Source organism: Syngnathoides biaculeatus, chromosome 16 (genome assembly GCF_019802595.1).
Source record: "Syngnathoides biaculeatus isolate LvHL_M chromosome 16, ASM1980259v1, whole genome shotgun sequence".
Classification (NCBI taxonomy): Eukaryota; Metazoa; Chordata; class Actinopteri; order Syngnathiformes; family Syngnathidae; genus Syngnathoides; species Syngnathoides biaculeatus.
Genome location: NC_084655.1, coordinates 10,473,744 through 10,499,741, shown reverse-complemented (window position 1 = coordinate 10,499,741; position 25,998 = coordinate 10,473,744). Strand labels below are relative to the sequence as shown.

At 40.5% G+C, this 25,998-nt stretch overlaps 1 protein-coding gene and 1 long non-coding RNA gene across 4 annotated transcripts; one reads left to right on the top strand and one right to left on the bottom strand.

The window, feature by feature from the left end:
• Positions 1-2,771: 2,771 nt before the first annotated feature.
• On the bottom strand, positions 2,772-7,330 carry LOC133514743 (uncharacterized). 2 transcript variants are annotated; one of them, XR_009798838.1, is made up of 3 exons: positions 6,022-7,330; positions 5,344-5,527; positions 2,772-5,264 (listed from the first exon to the last, which is right to left on the bottom strand). It is a non-coding gene; the product is annotated as an uncharacterized LOC133514743 (long non-coding RNA). The 2 variants fall into 2 exon arrangements; XR_009798839.1 differs by having other exon boundaries at positions 5,371-5,527.
• Positions 5,536-19,433, top strand: tlcd4b (TLC domain containing 4b). Of its 2 annotated transcripts, XM_061846661.1 has the most exons (7): positions 5,536-5,839; positions 12,443-12,595; positions 14,835-14,924; positions 17,592-17,650; positions 17,919-18,013; positions 18,156-18,229; positions 18,408-19,433. In XM_061846661.1, the coding sequence occupies exons 2-7, from the start codon at positions 12,450-12,452 to the stop codon at positions 18,757-18,759; spliced, it is 816 nt and encodes a 271-aa protein (XP_061702645.1). In that variant the 5' UTR covers positions 5,536-5,839; positions 12,443-12,449; the 3' UTR covers positions 18,760-19,433. The 2 variants fall into 2 exon arrangements, with proteins under 2 accessions (XP_061702645.1, XP_061702646.1); XM_061846662.1 differs by lacking the exons at positions 5,536-5,839; positions 12,443-12,595 and adding an exon at positions 12,867-12,978.
• The last annotated feature ends 6,565 nt before the right edge of the window (positions 19,434-25,998 follow it).

The window sequence follows — 25,998 nt, the reverse complement described above, 5'->3', positions numbered from 1 at the left end:
CTTCCTTCAGTCTTGGTGTCTCGGTGCACATCGAAGGCTTTTAGGACTGCTAGTCCGGTTTAGCTTAGCTCACCGCCGAACAGAGACACATTTGTGCATTCAGATCATCCCAAAATATCGCTCAACACAGATCAAGTGTGTCAATCATTCACACTAAAGGAATATAAGAGTTTGAGCTTAAAGTAGTTCATTAGATGTTGCTGCATCCTGTGTATGAAAGTGTGAGACTGTAAAGTGCTGAGCGTGTGACTGGTGGAAGGAAAAAGGGTATGTGGTGCAAGAATGGAATGTTTTAGAACAGACGGCGCTAAATGCAAGGAGGTTGCAGAGACGGGAGGACTCGGAGGCAGTTGGTGGAAAAACTACTGTCAGGAAACTACCACCAGGAGGAGCCAGCACGCGATTCTGCAGGGGAGGAGTCGGGCCAACATCCAGCGGACCAAAGGAGACCAATGAGAGAGGGCCAAGGATACCTGAAGAAGACACAGAACCAATAGTGAATCAGTAGATTGTACTTTAAAATTGTTCTGGGAAACTCGGATGTAAAGTACGTCGGCTGAGGGAACAGAGACGTACAGGGTTGTAATGAGAGAGACCCGAGACCCAGGTGTGTGTTGAAGGAATAAATCCACTCGTGTGTGAGAATGCCGGCTTCCTGATACCTTTCTATTGCAGAACGAGCGCGCATATTGTTGGATGAGTGGCAGTTGGGTAAGGTCACAAATTGGAGTCAGATTACTAACTTAAGTTTATGATGATTTAGAAATAAAATATCCAACAACACGTAGCTATGTTATGCAAGCGAAGAACTGCTAATTCATTTATATGAGACATGTATTGAAAATCAAATATAGGGCTTACCTTCGTGCAAACATATCTGTTCCGGTTGATGGATTCAGTTGATGATGCGGTCTTCCACAAAGTTTGATCCATCAAAGACATTTTTCGTACTGAGTCTTAGGTTTTGGAAAGGGTACGAATTGAACTCCACCAACTAGCCTTTCAGGATAACTGTCGTCACTATTACAAAGTCCGCGACTACACCTCCTAACCATATCTATTGTTAAAGAACCCAAATACGCGATAAAACGCTAACAAAAGCTATACTGGACCATGCAATATTGTCTGAGGGAACAGTGAGTGCAAAAAAGGGGCCGTGGTTTATGCGGATCTCTGGCCTCTGATTGGTCAGCGACGCGGTTGACGCAATTTCTACGGAGGGGTCAATTGATGAGGGTGTCATTGGTAGCTATACTGTAGGTTGAAGGTGGTATATGTGGAGATTTGAAATATGAACACGTTGTTCAAAAGCTACGTTGGATGGTTTGAGTTAAACCATCCTTGTCCTTGTGTGAATTAAAAAATGTTAAAGCACCGGATCAAAAACAAAACCAAAAAAAAAAAAACACACACACACAGATATTGATGCACCAGAAGACAAAAATACTTGCATCCCTGTTCCTGTCATATTAGCTGCTATTGTTTGAAAGCATCGTTTTCCCAGAGCCTTATAATTTCAATCTGCTTCTCCTTGATCTGCATCGGAGCTTCATTAATTAAAAAAAGCGAGATGAGTAAATCTGAGGATTTTCATTGTTAGACAAGGAATCACATTCATTCTGTCTCAAAACACTGATTCAGATTCATACTATTTTTATTTGCTTGTCTTTGGTTCGATCAATTGTACACATGTTTTAATATTCCCAGTGAAGTTAGATTGATATTAAATGTGATTAAGGTAGCCAAAATCACAGTTTGATGCTTTATAAATGTTCCCTTTTTTAAGTATACTACTGAATTTTATAAAGATGACTGGTTCCAAGTGCCTCTAAGTATGATTTGATATTCTGTTAGTTTTCAAAGCAGACTGGACTGAAACATGTAAATTGCAGTACTTTATACGGGAAAAATGAGTGTTATAAATTCAACATAGGATTAACATCCACTAAACAACGAGACTGTAAAACACAGGTCAAACATCATTTGATTTAGAGTTCCACAGATTGTAAGCAGTAGAACTGGATTAACAAGTCTGAACTGTCCCGACAAAAAACCTCGACCTAAAAAAAAAAAATACCACCAAACCTTGTGGAATTCAGCAAAGAATAAACAGCCATTGGAAAAATATGACTTTCTGTACTTATTACAAATGTCTTTGAATCACTTGCAGACCATTTAGATTAAACATTGTCAGACAACTTCACAAACGTGCCACAGGGTGTGTGAAACACGATAGAGGCAGTGCCATGCGTGGCTCCTGGAATGGGTTCATGTATAATCACAGCAAGAATGTTTCTCAGTTACGGAAAACAGCAAGTGAATGTGGCTGTGTACTATCCCAATTTTACCATCATATTTCATTAATGTTGAGGTTCTCGCTCGGAGTGAGCAGGTTGGATAGGATTATAAATGAGCTCATTAGAGGGACAGCCAAAGTTGGATGTTTTGAGACAAGGTTAGAGAGAGCAGACTTGGATGGTTTGGACATGTTCAGAGGTGAGAGAGTGAGTATATTGGTAGAAGGGTGCTGAGGATGGAGCCGCCAGGCAAAAGAGCGAGAGGAAGACCAAAGAAAAGGTTGATGGATGTTGTGAGGGAGGACATGAGGACACTGGGTGTAAGAGAAGAGATAGGCTGAGATGGAAAAATATGGCACGCACACTAATAGGGACAAGCCGAAAGGAAAAGAAGAAGAAGATTTCATTAGTGTTCAGAGTTCAACGTTTGTCACTAATTAATCTTTTTTCATGAGGTGTAGCCTATTTAAAGAGTTGAAGTCATGGAGAAGAACGTGGAGCGGAAAAAAGAATATTGACTGGACACTTCACTGCAAAGACGTGAATGGTGTACAGTACTATGATTTATTACAAGAAGTGAACATTTCAGTCTTTGCAAATGCGGAGTTTAATTATTTTGAGCTTGTGGTCCAAGTGCCTTAGGTCTTAAACTTGCAACCTGGAGAACAAGAAGATGTTTTGGTTACGCTATCTATCCATCCATCCATTTTCTGAGCCGCTTTACCTCACGAGGGTCATGGGAGGATTGGCGCCAATCCCACCTGTCAACAGGCAGGAGGCGGGGTACACCCTGAACTGGTTGGCAGCCAATCGTAGAGCACATGGAGACAGACAACAGTCGCACTCACAATTACACCTAGGGGCAATTTAGAGTTTCCAGTTAATGTTGCATGTTTTTGAAACGTGGGAGGAAACTGGAGTGGCGAGAGAAAACCCACGCAGGCACGGACAGAACATGCAAACTCCGCACAGGAGGGGCCGGGCTTTGAACCTCGTTCATCAGAACTGTGAGGCCAACGTTCTAAACAGTTTCACAACTACGCTGCTTTGATTAAATCAGTTTGCAGTCAACGATGTGCTGGAAAGCAGTCAGACGGAAGTGTATTTTGTTTTACCCAGGTTATGGACAGAGGGGTTGCGTCAGGAAGGGAATCCGGCGTAAAAACTGTGCCAGATAAATACTGTATGCGTTCATCTAAGATGGCAACCCCAAACGAGAAAAGACGAAAGGAAAAAAAGATGGACAGGCGCGTGTACACTTGGTGGTGGTCATGCACCTGCCCTTTTGCCCTGGATGAAAAAAAAGCCTCATTGTGCATTCTTCAATATTTACAAATAATAGAAATAAACATTACTCTCACAATTATCAAGTTTACCAAGTGTTTTCTAATCTGACAGGCAATTATTTGTGCACTTGATAGAACTGTACATATGCTCCCACTGCCTCCAGCACCACTTCTTCACCTTCCAAAACCACCTTCACCTTACCTTTGAACAGCGACATTGGATACCCACGTTGACATTGGATACACACTTTAGCCTTCCATGTGTTAACAGAATAGACAAGGTGCAGTCCCAAACAAAAAGTCTTGGAATGGCAAGGTTAATTCCTTCAAAGGTGTCACAATCCAGTGTTCGAAGAAGACTTTGAGAGAGGAAATGTACATGGCCATGCCATACCATACCATACCATACCATACCATACCATGCATCCATCTTCTTTACCGCTTATCCTCACAAGAGTCACGGGGACTGCCGGCGCCTATCCCAGCTGTCAACGGGCAGGAGGCGGGATACACCCTGAACTGGTCGCCAGCCAATCGCAGAGCACATAGAGACAAACGGCCACACTTACAATTACTCCTAGGGGCAATTTAGAGTGTCCAATTAATGTTGCATGTTTTTTGGGATGTGGGAGGAAACCAGTGCCCGGAGAAAACCAACGCAGACACGGGGAGAACATGTAAACTCCACACAGGCGGGGCCGAGATCCTCAGAACTGTGAGCCCACCGCTTTACTGGCTGTCATACCATACCATTATATGCAAACTACTCACCAGTAAAAACAATCAGAACGACAAATTGGATTTTGCAAAGGAGAGATGAGCCACAAAAGTTTTGGAACAAAATTTTATGGACTGACGAGACCAAGATTAAGCATGGCCAAAGTGATGGAACAAATGTTGCTGTTCCAATGCTTATGGAGGGGATAATTAATACATATTCGATTTTTATAAAATAAATCAATGTATAAATATTCATAATTATATAACTCATGCCCCTTTTGGGGGGGGTGACAATTTCAGCACCTACACCTCAAAATCTGTTCACACGACTGGTAACAGAGCAGGCTAATTTTTAAAGTTGCATTTGCTACAACTTAAAAGCTATGTTTTTTGTTGTTTGGTTGCACGGTGATATGACTGGTTACATTCCTCACAGTTCTGAGGACCAGAGTTCAAATCTCAGTCCCACCTGAGTGGCATTTTCATGTTCTCCCCATGCCTGCATGGGCTTCCCCCGGGTACTCTGGTTTCCCCCAACATCCCCCCAAAAAATAACGTGCACGGTAGGCTGCCTGAAGACTAAATTGCTTGTGAGTGCAAATGGCTGTTTGTCTATATATGCCCTACAATTAGCTGGCGACCAGTTCAGGGGAGGAACCCCTGCCTCTACCCTGAAGATAACTGTGATAGGCTCAAGCTGGGCCCCCTGCAACCGTAGTGAGGATAAGCAGAATGGAAAATGTAAGGATATATGTGAATATGGGTCTTGATCATCTATGTGAGGACTTGGGCGCCGAGGACAAATGAAAATGGTGACAATTTGCTGGAGAGATGCTAGTCTATATCCTGACTTCTCTTGATGTGCCATTGAGCAAGGCACTGACCTCACCACTTTTAGCTCAAGCGCTGCAGCACTCTTGGCTCGCCTCTTTTATTTCTCCTTGCATGCTTTTCTGGTTCACTGTGTAGTGCAAATTGAATATCATCGGGGGGTTATAATGAATATAATCAAATAAAATCTTGTAACGTATTTTACATACATATGTATGTAATATTGGAACCCGTACCACCGCAAAATATAGTTCTGGTGCAGCAGCATTCGTTCTCAGACGTACGAGTTGGTGTCAATTTGAAGATGCTTGTGGCCTTTGTTCCTCGAGGGCGTCGCCTTTGCAGGGGGCGTGTGCACGACGGAGGGGGCGGGTACTTTATGGCGTCACGTGCCTGTCAACAAAAAATAAAGCGAGTTTGAACTTTTCATTTTTGGAAACATATTACAGACAAGAGAGAGTGCTGCGAGAAATATCTCTACAAGCAAGTTGTAATGGTGGCTTTGACTCGTCTACGTGGCACAGGAGGCTTTGTGTGTTTCTGTAGTTTTTGTTTTGAACCTCCTCTCTGCGGGTCGCACGGGCGAGCTGGCGAGCTTGTAGTTTAGCCGACTTGCTAGCTGTCGTCAAGTTGGAAGAAAGTGGACAAGACGGTGGCTAAACGGGAGCTTCTCCGACCAACACAGACCTATGCGACGGATAAAAGGTAACGCCGCTCTTACTACTACCACGTCAAATGCAAAAGGTGCCAACGTATAAGCGCTAATTTGACGTCAATTTTGCTGTTTTATCGCATACATTTTTGGCTGTACTCCTCTCCCGATTAGCCAGGGGCTGCAGAGACAGCAGCACCGCACGTAAATTTGAAGCAACAACAAGTTTACCCACGAAAAATGGACCGCTTTGCCGAGCTGGTGCCTTTTTGGTAGTCGTTCCACGCCTAACTGTCAACTGGCAGTGTTTCCCCAAGCTCTGTTCTCTGTTCCGATGGTGAAGACGCTGAACCGCTGCCTGCATTATCTCGCCATTGGCCGCGACGTTTAAATATGCAGTCGTACCACCTGCTAAGAAAATGTAGTTGTGCAGATCAGAACTGTGCTAATGCACTTGGACAGGTGCGCTGCCGGAGAATGGTGTCAATTGGCGTGTTATAATGTGATCGTGTTTGACGCGCCTGTCTGTCTGGGATAATAAAGAGCCAGGCATGATTCAGCATTCATTTCTTGGCTCGAGCCGGCGCGAAGACACTGGGAAGATTTGCCTTGCTGATTCTTTTGATTCGAGCTGCAGAAACACTGGTGTGACGTAGCAGCGGCTCGGTCGAGGCAAGGATGGATTTCCAGCGAAGCGGAGGAAATTATTTATGTTTCTTCGATATCTCATGGGTGGCGATCTGCCGACGGCGGCAGCCGATAGCCATGTGGAACAAGGTCAAATGTGGACGTGGGAGTGGATCTCCCATCCGCCGGCTGTCAGCCGCAGTGAGGAGCATCCGTGTTGCTTCTTCCCACGGCTGCTGTGTGCGAAGCAGTTTGCCAGGTGAAAAATGCACATGAAGCGTTCAGACTCGTGTAGCAAACGATCGTCTTGGTCACCGGAATGTGCACGGCTGCTAGACAATAAGGGGCTCCTCCATTCGAGCACTCGGATCAAGCAGGACTCGCAGTACGATGAAACCCGGATTACGACATTTAAATGTATTTCTTCATCTTTACAACAGTGGCATCATGGGTTGTGAGTTTAATTTGCTCATCGACGGAACTCGTTACTTACTCCTATCCCCAATCAATTTCATCCATTGAAATGAAATAAAATGTTATTCAAGCCCAGTCCCCACCCCACCCTTCAAAAACACGTCTATTTAGTAGAGGAAAATAACCCTAGCTAACCAAAAAAAAAAAAGGATTAAAAACTAATTACTATAGCAAATAAATGAGTAGTCGGCCGAATCAACACGTGACTGAAGCAAAAAAAAAGCTAACCACATCAGAATTGTTCCATTCAAATGACAATATTAAAGAATAGCGTCCTACCTGCAGAATTTTATTCTGATGAGATGTGCTCCTGTTGCCACACCGCATTTACTTAAAAAACACGAACTATTCCAAAATTGTGGTTTAGAGCTGCTCCCATTTTGACTTTGTACACATTGTTGGTGTTATACTAACATTTTCAAACTATCCGATAAGGATTAAGGATTTCACGCTACATTTACAATGCAAATATACCCAAATTTACTTGCTGTAAAAGTCAACACTATTGACTCTGATGCAAATTGACACAAGAAATGGGAGATTATTAAAAAAAAAAATTATGATTATTTAGATGATCAAAATCACAAGAGAAAGAAACTCAATGAGTCATTAATATGAAAATGTAGCTTTTATTCAACTTCCAAAACTCAACTAAATATAAATGTAACCTAAAAAAACAATACATCTAATTAGTAATTAATAAATTATTAACAAGTACAATTTTATATTAATAATAAATAACGAGCAATTTTTAAAAAGTTATAAAAATGTAAATATGAGAATGCCAGTGGACATACATGTTGCCACCATCCAATACTCCACAGCCTTGGTCCTCGTGCAGCATAGAGCACACAGGAGAGATGCTGAAGGGAAAAATAATTTTGTTTTCACTAATCTGGAGCTGAGTATCCAGCTAATGAGTGAACCCACGACCTAATGTAATGAGCTAGCGAGTTAAGGACTTAAACAACACACTTTTCATTTGAAAGTCCCTGTCAATATTGTGAATTGTCAATAATTGGTATGTTTCCATTGTTCTACTGGACCATTGATCAGTCGTGCATGGTCACAAACTGCAAAGAACTCAACAGTTGTAACCCTTTATCGTGGCAGCCACAATCACAATCCTAATTAAACTTTGATTAATCCAGTCACTGCGATTTGACAGGAAGCGTATGCACCTGCGCGCCACTGCATTCGCAAATCTACACAGTCGAGCATGGAAAATCACGCTTGTAAAATTTGTTACGAATAGAAATACATAGATATTGAAAGACGTCACTTATTTTGTGTAGTCTTGACATTATGTTACGTGTTTATTTCATAAATGTTGGTAATAAAACAAGCCTGATCCTAACCAGCGAGTATTCACCCGGAAACAGGAAATGCAAGTTAACCGTACTGAGCGTGTTCGGAAGTTATGCCAAAAGCACATGTTCCAAGCTTCGTCACATACTGCGAGCGCATTTACATCAAAATGTCAACATCATGAGCCAAAACTTTAAATTGAATGTCTATTGACCTCTTTAAAAATGTCTGTGCAGTGTCAATGAATTATGATTATGGTATAAAGTAACAATTACATACTCGGGTATAACATCTTAAGTTTTTTTAAGGTCTTGAGATTCCATCCCTAAACACATCTGCAACTTTATAGCAGCGGCCATTACTGATCACAATCCTACACTTTTCAAATATGAATGACTAATTTAATCTAAAGCTCAATTATATCTAGAATTTTAGCTTGGATGACTAGGCAAAAGACTCAAACATGCAGCAGTTCATAACAAAAAAATGTAAGTTGAACCACTCCATGTCAGGGTGCCACTGCACTTTCAAACAAACGCACAAAGCATTGGACAGACCTGTGCTCTATTTCCTAGTAAGCTATTTTACAGTATGCATCCATGACGTAGGCCATTTTAGTGTAAATATAGAAGTGGGCATGCTTGACATGTCAAGCAATGCATGGTGGCTGTACTAATAGCCTTTATCTGTTCACAGAAAAACGAGATAATAGTGTAATGTGAGTTAATCATTGCCTGACAGACATGATAAACTCCTCTCCTGTGTGTTGTCATTGTTCCCTGCCCACCCCCACCCCTCTTCCCTCATACAGTGGATAGATGTTTATTCATTAAACTTCAGGTCTTGAGCGGAGGTCTTAAGTCATACAATCAATTTTAAATGTATTTTATATACATTTGTTTTTGGCACAGTTTTTCAACCAGGTGCCCCTTCTGATTCAACCCACCTTTTATTTATTTATTTTCATCACCAAAAAAAAACATCACCCAGAGTTCTTACTTTGCAGCCTGCAGAGTATGTGTGCAGTGTAGTGCAAGGCTGAGCAATCAATGCAAATTTGAGCATGCTTTAAGTGACCTATCTACACACCAGTTTGAGTTTACTGTAAAAGTTAATGCGCAACAAAAATAATTACCCTTAATTTATATTAAAATACTAAACATTCTTTCAGAAATTGGCAGCTTATACTAACAGTTAATTGCAAATACAATTAGCATTTGATCACGGAAATTCAATTCAACATTCAATTCATATGCAAACACCGTAGTAGCAATTACAGTTAATAAAAGAATATTCACATGCCGAGATACTTATGTTCTTCCTAATATGTGAAAAAGGAGTTTGTTGTACCGCAACATTCTTCTTATACTCTTTTAGTTTAGAGTAAACGAGGAACTTCACGCATCCAAGCACCACACTATTCCAAAGAGGCTAAGCCCTGCATATCAGGAACAGCAGATAAGTTATTGATTCTGTTTAAAAGTACACACCCCGCGCCTCCCTATTTTAATCTATTTATCCATCCATCCATTTTCTTAGCTGCTTTTCCTCACATGGGTTGCGGGAGTGCTGGAGCCTATCCCAGCTGTCAACGGGCAGAAGGCAGGGTACACCCTGAACTGGTTGCTAGCAAATCGCAGGGCACATAGAGACAAACAGCCGCACTCACAATCACACTGATGGGGCAATTAAAAGTGTCCAATGTTGCATGTTTTTGGAATGTGGGAGGAAACCGAGCTGCCCAGAGAAAATCCACATAGGCACGGGGAGAACATACAAACTCCACATAGGGAGGGCTGGGATTGAACCTGGGTCTTCAGAACTGTGAGGCCAACACCTTCCAGCTGCGCCACCATGCCGCCTAATCTATTATTATTTCACTTCTTATTTTCTGGTTGTTGTGTATTATATAGATTTTTTGGGGGGGTCGTTAAATTACACAAATGTATTTTGTGGATGGCATAATGAGCGCAGTCAGAAAAGCAAAGACCTGTTCACTTTTTCTGACTTAAGCATATGGGAGAATATATCCTATAGTCACAAAATAGGAAACCTATCAAGACGTAAACCCAAGTCAAAGCCGAACAGAGCGGCATACAATGTTGCCTGCAGGAGCTATTTCCTGGAATTTTGAGAAATAAAAACGTCTAATGTAATTTTAAATTTCCTTGTTCATAGACTAGCCATCATCCATTCATTTTCCATGCCACTTAGCTTTATCAGGGTCACGGGACTGCTGGATCTTATTGCAACTGACATTGTGCGAGAGGCTAGAACTGGTAGCCAGCCAATCGCAGAGCACACAGAAACAAATATTCACACCAACAATCACAACTACGGACCATTTAGAATCTTCAATTAACCGACCATACATGCTTTGGGGGTGTGGAAGATAACCGGAGTATTCTGAGAAAACCCATACAAGCACGGGGAGAATAGAAAAACTCCACGCAGTCGAGGCCAAAATTGAACCCGAGTCTACAGAACTCTGCAGCAGATGTGCTAACCAGTCACTCACTGTTGATAGACAATAGGCATTAAATCAGAATCAGTCACTTGGACCAGTAGTGCAAAGCAATCCAAGGAAGCAATTATTCTATGGTGTGCCTGCCCTTTTAAGATCCAAAAACCCAAATGCACATCTAGAATATATCATGGAGTAACCTGCAAATGTCAGCACAAATGAACAAAATGTCACTACAACAGTCACAGACTCGGGTTTATTGATTTCTGCTTACAAGCAGCCCACAAAATGCTTGAAAATGTTTTTATCTCATGTAAATATGTGCTCATATACACTGACTTTCAAGTCCTATAGTATACAGTAAACAATGTTGGTTTTACACTTTACAAAAGTTACATACCTTACAAGAGACCCATGCCCGTTTCCGAACACTAATCATTAGCTATTTAAACGGGTTACATAAAGTCGATTGTTTAATCAGAATTTATCAGGTCAAAGTTCAGACTCTCATAGGTCAAGGTGTTTTGTAATCACTGATTGATAAAGGGCAGATTTTTTTTTTTTTTGTAGAACACAGTCTTTGCCATGTTTGTTTTAAAATGTTTATGCCAAGATTGAAAATCATTGCATAAGTCCCCATAATATATTTTCATAGTAATGAAGCCCAGCCACGCTCAACAGTTTAGAAGAGTTTCTGCATGTGAGTTTGACATGAACAAATCTTGAAACAGATTAGATTACAATCTCAGCTGGTGTATACACTTTACGTGAAATGGATCAATGAATTGCGATACTGTGTAATGCCTGGCTATTCCTGAATGCAATGGATGTAACAAGTCAACACACCCCTGTTCAAAGTTTTTGTAAAATTAAAAAAAAAGTGAGACCAAGATAAAAGCCTTTCAAAACTTTGTCCACCATTAATGTGACCTACTGTATAACCTGTTAAAAAAATAAATAAATAAATAGATTCATCTTTGAACAATGAGATCCGCAGTTTGCTGTGGATACTCTCTGCAGAACATGGTTTGTGCTGACAAAGTGATGAGAAAAATGTCAGGAAAATCCTACTAAAAAAGGTATAAGGGGCTGTGCAAACTTCACCTCCTCCCTTGCCTGAAAACGATTTATGCATTTATGTCACCAGCCATTTTTCACCAAAGAATTCTGGATTCATTAAGGCTATATCACTTATGTCAATGCTCCAGTTATTTACTATTCGCTGAATCCTCTTCCGCGTATACGACATCACCATGCGAGATTACAACAACCTGCGCTTCCCTGCAGCCTCGCAGAACGATGCCATGCGCCAGATTTGCCCTATTCAGGAAAGTAGAGCTCTGAAGCCTCGGTAGTATCTTTAAATCTTTCATCTGGAATTGTGGTTTTAGCTTTTTTAGCCTTCACTTAGATTTTTTTTTTTTGTATTTGAAACAAGTTGTAGTGGTTCTTTATTCTAATTTAAGATGACTATGTACATACTTTATTTATAGTGCCTAAAATGATTTTTCTGTTTCTGCCTTTATATTTTTGTTCCTCAGCAGTCTTTACTGACTCTTCTGTTGATTGTCCTTTTTCCACCTCTACAAAGCACCAGGCTTGTCAGAAACTCTCTGCTCACTTATGTTATGCGGTCTCGTCTTTGGATTCATGTTGTTCCATTCATCTGTTCCTTGTGGGCAGAATTAATTTCGCAGTCGCCCTCTGATGGAAAACCTCAACTGACTCTGAGTCTTGTTTTCCCGCATCCTTTCCCTTATTTCTGCCCTTCTGTCATCTTTAGGTGAGGGATGGAGATGAGAGAGTTGACTGTGGTAGCTGGTAGCTTTGTGAGTTTCCAGCTGCTCTTCTCTGTGGCCAGTCCTTTACTCTCTTCAGCCATCTCGCCAAGTTATGGATTATTACCTCCCACCAAGCATACTGAGTGGAACTCCAGGTGAGTTGCAGCAACCAAACAATGGACCTTTCCGATGACGATCTTAAGCTCCGCCCCCTTAGCCATGTCCCACAAGCTTCCAAAATGGTGATTGAACAGAACATTTGTTTGAAGTCTATTCTCTATCTCGTATTCCAGATAATATTGGGGTATGTTTTTTTGTCAAATGTGTCAGACTTTTCTAGGAGAGTTCTACTGAGAGAGCTCAACTATTTCACGCAAGGATATATACACAGAATTAAGATTTTGGATGGGGCAGGACGCAATGTCAGAGTTATAGCGAAATGTTGGCGATCAATGCAAAAAAGTTTGACGCTCCACAAACTTTATATTGAAATCTAACAGGATAAAATAGTGGAATCGTACTGTGCATGTAAAGCAGGGTGAGTACTTTTTACTTGGAAAGATCACAAATAATTTCATTGTAGTCTTTATAAGTGAGTGGGTGTATTAATTTGACTTGGCTTGTAATGGAACCCAGTGCTCTGTCTTAAATGTCTGATGTGATACAAATGGGCAAATAGACATTTCCCTTGCATGACGTTGCGCATTTACGTATCACTAAGCCGACTCTTCGACATAAAACACACACTTCAGCATTCAGCAGGTCAGTGATACACTAACACAGTGAAAGTTGTTCTCCTGCAATGTATAAAGCACTGATAATAATGAAATCAAACTCAGAAAAGATATTTTACCTTCGAACATATAGCCTCGTGTTTGTTGATATTGTCCACACTTAGCTGTACGAGCGCTCTTCCGCGAGCCTTAATCCATCGTAGACACTTCGTCAACTCTGTTTTAGGCTTTGGTAAATGAATCAACTGGGCACCTTGTAACCTAGCAGGATATCTTTCATCGGAATTGCACATTTCCCCAAGCACATCTGAGGACCATTTTCTTCGTAAGATTAACTTTTCCAAGCGCACGCTACTGACAACCAGCATTGCTTGTGGGGCAATATGGCGAAAGGGGCGTGTCAAGCCAGGGGCTGAGACAATGTGGCTATCTGATTGGCAAATATTGTACGAGTGATTGACAGGTCGGAAAGGCCCATTATCCTGACAGTGAGGATGTTCTGTTTCTCTCGTCATGCGTCAGCTACATGGAAAATGTTGCTCAACTTTTTGGGCAAAGAATGGAAGTGACACAAAAGAAATTAGAACAACAAAGAAACCAGAAACTAACACAAGTACACAATAGGGAGACCCTACAAAGAAAAAACATTAATGGTGATCCATAAAAATAAAAAAACGGTGTTTTTGAAAAATCCTGAAACTGAAAGGATCTTGGTCATTGTTAGTTAGCATAAGGCAAAAGGATGAAAAGTAAATATATGATGACTAAAAACTGAACTTCTCTGGGCTTCTTCAAGTTTTGAGATAAATCAAGGTTTGTCCAAAGTTAGATGGGATAAGCTCCGGCTCTTTCCCCGGATAAATGCTGAGGGGTTGCGTCAGGAAGGGTATCCGGCGTAAAACCTGTGCCAAACAAATATGAGCATTCATCTGAGATGACACGCTGTGGCGACCCCTAACGGGACAAGCTGAAAAAAATACATACAAGCCAATACAAACAAAAAATAAAGTTCTTGTTGGAATTTTTACCACAACTTTCAATTTGAATTGGCCTCCGAATGTAAATGAAGCTATGTTTGATGATGCAACTATTCTGTTGGAGACCCAGATGTGGTGCTCAGTCAAAACAGAACTATTCCACACAAAAACAGTAGCGATAAGAACACTGCGGTAACAAACACACGAGTGAAGTTCAGAGGGTCAACTTGTAATTTCAGTTGTATAATGCCCCTTATGGACTCCACGTTATTAGATTCCTACAATACTCAGTTAATATTTAAAAGCCTGAGTTTGTTTTTACTCATGGCGCACAACAAGTTAAAGGGCAAGACCGGTGGATGAATGCACAGAAGCCAACCATTGCATCACCAGACAGCTTTCAACTTGTTTGTTATGTAATCTTGACTTAAGTGCGAGAAGGGAGGCGCTGTTTTCAAAGACTTTCATTTCCATTGAACATAACTGCGTAAATTCATTCACTTGTTTTCCTTTCACTTATTGCGTAAATACTCTCCTTTTTACTGGTTGTAACTTCATTAAGCTCACACTGAATTTGTCACACTCACATTGGTCTGTCAATCGAGTGTGTTTTTCAGCCTCTTTGTTTTTATTTTATCTTAATCTGTTTTTCAAACTGGTGCAATGTGTGTGTTGTGCTGCAGGTTGGTGTCAACCGTTCACGCTCTGATAGTTGGATTCTTTTGTTTGTACATCCTATGCTTCGATGAAGCGGTCAACGCCAATCCTGTCTGGTAAGACAAACCCGACATTCAAGCAAATAAATGAGACATTTTGTATGGATTCTTGAAAATGAGAACCGATTATTACCATAGGCTTTCGTTATTAGAATTTCACTTCTCTCCTACAATGCTCTTCGGTTCCTCCTCGCCTTCTTTCTCTTTTCCCCTTCCCCATTTTTTACCACCTCTTTGTCTCCTCACGTACAGACTCGAGTTCTACCAACAAGTCTCCTTTTCCTTTAAAAAAAAAAAAAAAAAAAATCTCATCTTAATCTTCTGCACTCTCTCCCTATGTGTCCCCTCTACCAGCCTTGTTTTGCTAACTGTCTGTTGCAACATCATTGCATCTCTGGTAAATTAATGCAGTGGACCTCCTTCTCTCTTACTGTCTCTATGTAGGCCCCAGTTGAGGGGGAAGGAGAAGGAGAAGATGGGTGTGATGGGCTACTGGGGGTTCGGTTAAAAAGGAGAAGGGACAATAAGGGAATCAAGCTGCAATTGCTCTTTTCCCGAGAACCGGAATCCTTGATTTTAATTCCATTCACGAGGCGAGCAAAAGGCGATTTTGTTTGAAAATATTCGAATTAGTTGTTCTAGTTTAAGCCTCGTGCATTGCAACACAGTCTGAGACTTGAATTTCTCCCTAACCACATCTAAAGGAAAATGTCCTTGCAACACCTAATCCCTCAGCCAATCTGATTGTGTTGGATCATCATTGGAAGCGATAAGACAAAAGCAGTATTGTCCTACCTGTTACAGCTGGCGTGGCCACAGCCAAACCAGCTCCGATAGAAAACCGACAAAACAATGACGTAAGACTTAAATACTTACTTCTGTAAATATATATTCAATTATTTACAGTATTTTTTTTATATTTTGTAGGCTGGACGATTTGTCACTTTAAACTGCTCCCTTTGCACAATCGACAGTTAATACACTTATCTATAAAGATTTTACATTTTGCACATCTTATAATGAATAGTTCTTATAGACAGAGATGTCTCTTGTTCTTGTTGCAATATTGTTCCTTATTCTTGGTTCCGAATGTCGTACCAGGTCAGCACTGACTGACGGAGAAAAATTCTTTGTGTGTTTTTCCAGATCTGGCCATTAAAGGTGATTCTGATTCTAACATAGCCAGTGACATAGATAAGCTCTAGAAATTTGAATGAGCTAATTTCAGGACTCTCGGCTGGAAAAACGTCCGGATCTCTGGGATGCATGGATTATTTTAGTTCATATTTCACATTTACTGAGGCACCATAGAGAATATCTGAAATACTAGAAAAAGTTGGATTGGAAACATATGTCCCCTTTAGTGTCAATTTCAGGGAATTGTAGAGCTGACTGATAACCAATGAATCAGAAGGGGTTTTGGGGTGTACGGGATGGGATGATGTAGAGATTTGTCCAGAGTTTACCCTACCTGTCATCCGTTCTGCTAGGATCAGATCTTGCCCTCCATCACCCTGTACATGTTAAGCAAAAGAGAAAATCGTTCCAAATTTGTTCTTAAATTTAAGCAAGAAATAATATAAAAAGCTAAGATCAATATTACTTTTGTTTGGAAATTTTCTTGGGTGTTGTATGTGTTTTTGTACATTATGTTCTGTAAAGGAATGTGAATATTTTCCCATAATTTAAAAACATCTAGTGGTTTGCGGTTTAGCATTCATAGTGGCGTGGAAACCTCAGTGGACACTATCCCGGCAGTTCATAGTGACTAATTCAGGATGGAGCCTATCTTTTGCTGCAGACGTCAGAAAATGTATTGCTTTGTTGTTTAAAGATTAAATGTAAAAAAAAAAAATAATAATAATAAATAAAAAAAGTTAACAACTGCATTGTATTTGGGCAAGGATTCTTTTGTATAGGACGATTGGAAGGCCATGTATCGATGGGGGTATGAATACTAGGCTTTACGAATCCCTGGGTTAGAGGGCATTCACTGATAACATGACTCTTATGCCAATTTACAATTTCATGCTGTTATTTATGGTCCAGTCAGAAAAACATTTTAAACTTTGAAAATTAAGTAGAACACTATCACATACACATTGCATTATTGTGTACAGTACAATACAAAAATATCATTCTACTGACTGCATCTGCTATGCCACCTTCTCTCTACATATAAAGTTAACTTTTTCCCCCCTGACATGTATAATGTGTAAATTTAAATTTGACAGTGGAATCTTGAGCTCATCCATGGAAAAACAAAGCTCTGTCATGTTCTTAAAGTCTATGCAAACACGGGCTCCGTCATGCAGACTTTGACCTTTAACATTCGCTATACAACACCTGACTGACGGCTACCAAGATCGAATGTCTTTGTAAACCCCTTTGTTATTTGGGACCGATGCTATTTGCAAGGACATGTATGAGTCATCAGGTTATGGTTGTCTGTGATGCAGATACTTGTATAAAAGTTTGATTTCCATGAATTTAATACATATTGCTTCACTTATTCACAGCCCCAATAACATGGTGATCTTTTCAAGATAATATACTCGATTTAATCTCATCTGGTGTCAAAGATCATGAACAGCAAACAGTCACTGGTGAATAATTTGAATGAGAGTCAAGATGAGGGCAAAATACAGTACATAAGTGGATTACTAATCAGTGGAACTTTTTTTTTTTTTTTTTAAAAACACTATGCTCTTTGCCATTCCACAGGGGGGACCCCAGTATGGTCAAGTTAAATGTAGCCATAACCTGTGGCTACCTACTGTACGGTGAGTTTATCAAGCCGTCATCCATCATCGTCATCTATATCCTTGCTCAGGATCCATCTATACTGAGGATTTCAAACACCTCACACAGCGTTGTCCTCTACAAAACATACAGAAACCTGTACACTTCTTTGCTTTGTGCACAAAACATGGTATCCATATTGCTAACCTTTCTGCCAGTCTTCCAGTTACTATTCATTTTGCGGATATCTACACAATGCCATTTTGTCCATAAGCTCTTATTTTTTTTTTTATCCCTCACTTTTTCTAGATTTGTTGTTACTTGCATGTAATTGGAGCACGATGGGGGACAGATTTTTTGTCTGTCACCACTTGGCGGCGCTCTATGCATATGGATATGTATTGGTAAGGCCTCCTTTGGATCAAAATAATGCAATAAACTAATACCACTTGACACTTTTGAATCCACTTTAAATTACTTAAATTTTTTGTTGTGTTTTGTTTGATTGATTTTTGTAATTGTAATTTGTTCTTTGGGTTATTTCAGACACGCGGCGTGCTGCCCTACTTTGCCAACTTTCGTCTCGTTTCAGAACTATCCACACCCTTTGTGAACCAAAGGTGAGTAAGTATGAGTGGCTCATACGGTGCTGACCTGTATTGAATGGAAAATAATACTGAAAGAATTGCATTGTTGCTTTTAAAGGGTTGCATATAGATAATATTTTATATTTGATAATTCATTTTAAAAAATTGAAATTTTCACTTTACACATAGCTGACTACTCTTGACTTTCTAGGTGGTTCTTTGAAGCATTAAAATACCCCCGCTCAAACAGGATGGTAGTAGTAAATGGCGTCGCTATGACAGTGGTCTTCTTCCTGGTACGCATTGCTGTCATGCCATCCTACTGGGCAAGTGTATTTTCCACATTTGGCACTGAAGACTTTGAGCGACTGGGCTTGGGTGCCCAGATCGCCTGGATCACTTCCTGCATAGCCCTGGATATCTTGAACACTGTCTGGATGTTCAAGATCACTCGAGGCTGCTACAAGGTAATAGCTGGATCGAAAGCTCAGAAAGATAAAGAAAGAGCAGACGCATCGACTTGCTCGGACAAGAAAAAGCATGCCAATAACCACACAGACTAAAAGAGAACAGAGGGACACAAGCAGGGGGAGAAACTGCACGTATAGGACCATCTCTGCCCTCGAATCCTGAACGTCAGCCCTCGATCTTCCTGACTTTGACCAATAGAAGTTGCTGTAAGTCCTCAGGTTCAAACTCAGACACAAGACGTGGGGACTCAACTCAAGCACCAGCCTTCGCAGCCTCAGTGGTTTTCACTGGCAGTTGAGCATCTTGCTGCTTTTGTTGCAGAGTGAGATGGCACTCACAAGTACTTTTTTTTTTCTTTTTTTTTTTATAACCTGCACCTCGCTCCCTTACCGCTGCTTTCATTCAGCATTACAGCACCTCATCTCCACCTTTGTGTCTCGTCTCATATCAGCCAAAGCCCAATCCTCTGAAGTGCCTGTGAGCGACAGGAAAGCGATAGGCCAGTCATAATTGAATAAGAAAACAACATTTGAATACTCCTTCTCTGTTGGCCCCTTTCTTCCAAATTGCAGGAGATGTAGCACTTGAGGCCCACACTAAGTCTGTGAATCGACAGGGCACTTGTCTTATGCGCGCCAGACCTCAACTAAAACAGAACAGCACCATAATGCCTCGTCTACAGTATTTGCTGCTGTGGCCACTTTCTACTTGTCACCAGCCATGGCCCTCATAAGCCACTCCAATTGATTGGAATTACACACAAAAATCAAAACACTAAGATCATACACGTACAATACAGAGACAAATCGTAGCGGACATCTGTAGCTTTGCATTTGACTCCTCTCGTCCAACTGTCTATTTGGAGCCCTCTTTGAGCTCTAATTTTGCATAGCCTTAAGCCCTTGCCAGTCTGACTACCAAGGCCATATTAGCTGCATCACATCATTTGCCTCACTGGATTGGGCTTCACTGTCCAGCCTGAACTTTGTTTTTGTTTGTTTTTTGTTTTTTCTATGTTCTACCTCCACCCTTCCACCCCCTTGCCTTATATCATCAGTAAACTTTTAATTTTTCCTCTCTCTACTGTGAATGTAGTCGTTGAAAGTGCATCTTTGTTGATATCAGTAGTTGAGAAGTCCTCAGGGCTTTTCTTCCCCTTCTGTCGAGCCAACCATCTGTAAAATGTATCCCAGCCAATGGACTGGGATAAAAATGTGCTGAAGGAATCGCTACAACCATGAAGGTTTTAATTCTTCCAGGTTTCGTATCTCAATAACTGAGAAAGTAATCAAGGTAGAGGCCAAATAGATGTCGGTGAACAACAATCTTTTCTTTCCTTTGCTCCAAGTTTTGTATTGTATGCCCTTCTTAAACACCAGCATGGTGCATTTTCCTTTTTTGCTATTGACAGTTTTTTTTTTTTTTTTTTTTGCAAGTTCACCAAGCAATATATTGTCTTTTTAAAGCAAGAATTTGTAACGCTTCAATTTATTTTTGATGTATCATTTTAAAAACCAAGCCAGACTCTGGAATGCTGTCCAAGGCAATGCGGCATTCTGCATGGTAGTACTTTTAGTTTTTTTTATTCCTGTAACACATGGTGGCATTAGCCTCATTCCCACCGAACAGTATGTTTCAGTTTACAACACTACAAATAGGATTAGTAAATCCGGACTTGCAGTTGTTGTAGTTTGAAGCAGACCGCAGCTATGGTTCGATGTTATTCTGCTCAATAAGGCAACATTATTGAAACATCCATCCATCATTTTTTTGGGGGGCCGCTCATCCTCACAAGGGTCATGGGAGCGCTGGAACCCACCCCAGCAATCTTCGGGCATTAGGCCGGGTACATCCTGAACTGGTTGCCAGCCAGTTGCAGGGCACATTAAAAACAAGCATTCACACTCAGAGTCACACCTAAGGGCAATTTAGAGTCTTGAATGAATGCATGTTTTGGGGATGTGGGAGTAAACCCACGCAGCCACAGGGAAAACGTGCAAACTTCATATCAGTGGGGCTGTGATTTGAACCCCGGTCCCCAGAACTGTGAGGCCAACGCTCTCCCTAGTCACACCACCGTGCCGCCGGCATTGAAACAGAGAGTTTAGAGAAAATAAAACACGGGCTACACTTCAAAGTGGAGTGTGTGGGGAGGAACTCTAAACAAGGAACACTGATTAGAATTTTCCCTGTTGTATAATCCTGGGTGTTTTTCCTCATGCCGCTTGTTTCATCCCTTTGAATTCATTCCAATGTAATATGTAAAGAAGTCAGGCAATTCGTTCAACCAATCAACATACTACTTCAAAAACACACCACTGTTACTGGCCCCCATACACAGGCGTACTGAGACGGTTCAGTTTTAATATATTCTGGTACTCTTGTCATTTGAAATTCATAGCGCAAGGTGGAAATGGGGGTATTGATATAACTCTGTGATGCCGTAAACGAATGGTCACTATAGATAAATGGCATCGATACATAAATTGCACCTTTTGCTCTGAACATAGTGAAAGCATGTACTTGTATGATTCCTTTCAACCTCTCCCCGCATGTCACCCTCCACTTGCACAGTAGCTATACGTGCGCACTCTGTGTGGCTAACTAATACATGTACAAACAAGTAAGGAGTTCAGATCTGAGTGTAGCCATGCAACCAGTTCGAATGAACTGGCGGACATGAAAGTCGTCCTCTGCACGGTTCCTTTTCTGTGTGGGTCTTTTGTATTTCTCAGTGGATAGACAATGGGTTAATGTTGGACTTTTTACTGTAGAACTACAAAAAGAGAGAGAAAAAGCACACTCCCAATGGAGCAATAACTCTTGACCTCCTGGATTTCTGTCTTGTCACCACAGAGGGAGAGGCTGACACATCTGGTGCCTTTTACAGAAACATGGACTAACATTTTGATAAGCATGAACTTTCTAATGGGAATATCCTCTGATATGATTGTCATTTATGTACTCCTCTGTATTCCATGTGTATACTGTATATTTTTCTAATATGCCTGCACAATGATTAATCCGGCCAAGTATTAATATAATCCAAAGATGATCAGGGAGGCTTGTTGTGATTGTTCTCTTGGCCTCTTGATTACAGGCAGGGCCACGTCTCCATGAATGTTGTCATTGGTTTCATGAGTGACATTAACAGTATCCGGCGTGACGAGGAATGGAATCAAGATGTATTTATTTTTTGGACATGAGCTCTTTAAAAAGAGAGATAATGAAATAGTAGGCTAATGTAGCACTATGTTAGCCTCTTCAAAGCTGTGAATAGAATAGGACTACAGTGAAAGACTACACCAGTGGAAGATTTCCTGAGGTCAGTTGGACACTTGAGGCATGCCTGGATTTTGGCTCATGCACAAAGTCAAAATTAAACCAGACCTGCTTTTTAATTGACAATAGTGTTGCATCTGTTGTTGTCAGGGTTTTTGTTTTCTTTTTTCATTCATGTAAAACAGCTACAAACGTGCTTCATCACACGTGTTGGGGCTGGTCATAAATCATTTGTTTCTACAAGCCTGCTTTTGATTTTAAATGTGTGTACTGTTTAATCAGGTTTGAAAACCACTTTGCCTTGGTTTCTTTTGAGAAGGCCAGTGTTATAACAATAGAGGAAATATTGTAAGGACTTTATTTAATACTACAATATATGCGATAGATCTAAAATGATTAGATTACTGTACCACCATGCTTTTTTGATTAGTACTATCTGATGGTAATTGATTCCCTGTCCTTTTGAGTTAGGGTTATTCGCGTACAATTTAAAAAAAAAAAAAAAAAAAAAAAAAAACAAAAAAAAAAAACAATATCACTGTTAAACTGTCTTGAAGTTATGCATGTTTTTGTCTTCAGTTGATGGCATTGAATGACTTGAATGACAGTCACAATCAGGACATGTGTAAGAACCTCCTAATTATTCACCTTATAACTGGAAATATTGTCGACAAATCAATTAAACACTTATAATGACTTGCCACCATGTTGTGTTTTCTCACCTTTTGTCCAATTGCCTTTCTTTTATGGAATGCCATTTGTTAAATGTTTTGTTTTGCTGGATCTTTTTTGTTTTCTTTTTTTAAAGGTGAGCCAGCCTAGACCACACAGGGGTTTTTGGGATCCGCTGTGGGTGATTTCTCTATGACGTGGAAATATAATGGTTGTTATCTAAAGTAACCATGTAATTGTAGGGATTAAAACATGAGATGTACTTGAAAGTGTTCTTCAATAAACTTGAAGACAGCGAAGCTAGTTGATGGTGTCTTTTATTGTGACTCAACATGACTTGTTTGACCTTGTACTGAACCTTCTTTAACCTGTTAAAGCTTCCTGTAATTTTTTTCCCCCAAACATGGATAACTGTGTTTGTGGTGTGTGTGTATCACCACGATCTTCTTTTTTTTTTTTTTTTTTTTTTAATTTAATGACTACTATAGTTCAATATAAATGTCCATATAAGCTCCTAATTTACACTATGGTGGCGTTGTCCCCCAGGTATGCAGGAACTATTTCAAAGAAAAGTAGAAAAAGTAAACCTTCCGGAAGGGGGAGCCTCAGTTGACTGAAGCCTTCTTGGCTGTGCATGCCCGTGAGAGCTGTGAGCGTGGCTTGGTCAGAGTTGTGTGAGGAGCTTTACCAAACATGGTCACGTACAGTAACAAGAGACTCAGTGAAAATGAATCCTGCTACTACTAGTCTGCAGTCACAGGAACAGCTGCACCTGTACACCAATGCACAAAACTGTAATGGTGGTGCTGTATTGAGACAAATTATCAGCTAATGTATTTATTTTATCAGATTGAGAGAGCATCTTATAAATTTTCATGACATGGGTCCCTTTGCAAAAGAGAGCTACAGTCTTCCACCAGCTGACTTTTTTTTTAAGGCAACTTGAATTAAATTTATGTCTCAATAAATGTCAGGTCTTTTCTTTAGCCTTTTACGAGTTTCAATGTGTTTTGAGTTTGACCATTATGACCACCAAACAGCCATGATAATATACAGTACTGCATCAGTTAATTTCGTATCCAAATGGGCCAGAATATGCTGCCGATTTCAGGAGGAATTAATGATGATGATCTTTCCAAAACTTGGAGACACAAGAACAAATCAAGAATCAACATTTAAGACGTCAGTGTCTTGATAAACCAAGTTATATTTTTTACGAGGTGCTTAAAGCCCATCTTGGAATTTAATAGAAATAACTTTTTAAGAGCAACTTGTTAACTACTGGCACCTAAGTGTCATAAGCCATCTCACCCTGTCAAGAGGCCACCAGCCTGCTGCAAAGAGGCTTCAAAAATATTTTTACCTTGTGTAGCACAAACTAGAGGCTGCTTTTTTTTTATTTTATTTTATTTTTTTACTACTTTGGTCAAAAGTATTTATTACTTAAGTGTTTGCAATAGTTGAAATTCTTAAAGAGCTGAAGCAGGAGTTGGAATACAAATACGTTAACATATAGTACAACTTAAAAATGTTCTTAATTGTGTGCATGCTGGAAGGTAAACATTCACATAAATGCTATTCTGGTTTCTATTAACGGATATGAAATGTGTGAAAAATGTGAAATGGTAAATATTTTAACAAGGAGTACTATCAAAGGGAATAGAACCTCAATGGTTGAACTCTACATGGAATGTTTTAATTAACATAATTGACCTACTGTACATGCATAAAGAGCTTTTTACTATTGTAAAATCAAACATTTGTAAACCACACCCATTAATGATGCTTGATGTATGGCGCAGGAACACAAAAGTGTCCTGTTCAGTTGTATGACCATCCAGGAGGATGAATCTGGATGCCTTTGTACACTGGAGCTCGTTTGCTATGCAACGGGGATGTTTGAAATATTCCCTATGCTTCATCTTTAGTTTTTCAATTGTTCTGATGTTCACTGAAAATCCATCCGGGCAGAAGGACATGAGGACATGCAACAACTAACCATTAGGACAAGATGGGAGGAGAGAGAGAAAGGCAAGACTGAACATGATGAGGCAAAGGAGAAAGGCAGTACTACTAATGAGCGGCATGGTGAAATTGTTTTATAGTGTCTAAACACCTGTAAGAACCGTTGAGTTAATATAATGTGTGTTGTCAGTTGTCCAAGCATACGCAATTCCACCCTGTAGCGTATCTATCTTAGGAGCGAATGAGCCAAGCCAGCCAGAGCATCCTGCTGGGGGATGCCACCCACTCCCGAGGACCAAAGGGCATTTCCAACCCAACTGAAGCTCCCTGTCCAGTCCCCAAGGGAAGGGGACAAGTACCGGACCATCATCCCACACACCCAATCCCCTCCATATTTTTGTTGTTGTTGTTTTGTCATCAAAAATGTTTTTCTGGGGCTTTGCATCACTTATTCATTGTCTATGGTCACTGAGAGGTCGTTTTTTTCTATTTTGTGATTGCTAAGTGTATTGAATTAGTGGTGGAGAATCTTCTTCTTGTCCTTTCGACTTGTCCTATTAGGGGTCGCCACAGAGGTTTTTTTTTTTTTTTTTCTCCCCTCCTGTAGGGGTGGAAGCTGGTTAGAGCATTAGCCTCACACTTCTGAGGACCGGGGTTCAAATTCCGGCCCTGCCTGTGTGAAGTTTGCTTGTTCTCCCTGTGCCTGCGTGGGTTTTCTCAGGGCACTCTGGTTTCTTCCCACATCCCCCAAAAAATGCTACATTAATTGGACACTCTAAATTGCCCCTAGGTGTGATCGTGAGTATGTCTGTGTCTGTGTGCCCTGCACTTGGCTGACAACCAGTTCAGGGTGTACCCCATGTCCTACCCGATGACAATTGGGATTGGCTTCAGCAATCCTGCGACCCTCGTGAGGATAAGCAGCTCAGAAAATGGATGAATGGATGGATGTGTTGGGTGGCAACCTAAGAACATATTTTAGCATCCTGTTGTATTAAGTTAAGAGATGTCAATCTCATGCATGAATGTGCAAACTCCACTTCACAAGCCCAAATTTCAACCCAGGTTCTGAGAACTGTGAAGGAGATGTGCAAACCAGTTGTTCACCATTCCACTGTGACACTTTAGTAATTTGGTGTTTGGGTTCAGTGAAAGCATCTTGAGATTCTCACACGATTTATGATTGAATTTCTTTTTCCGTTGGTTCTTATTGTGTAAATGTTGAGAATCGACTATGTCCAATAAGTATACATTCCTTTTCGCTTACCAGCATAACAGAACAAAATGTGACACTCTTTTAAAACAGATGGGCTATTGCTTTCATTCCTACACTTATGGGGTCCAAATGATTTGGCTTTTTCTGGATAGCATTTGTGAGACTGGAAGAAAAATAAATAAATAAATAAATAAAC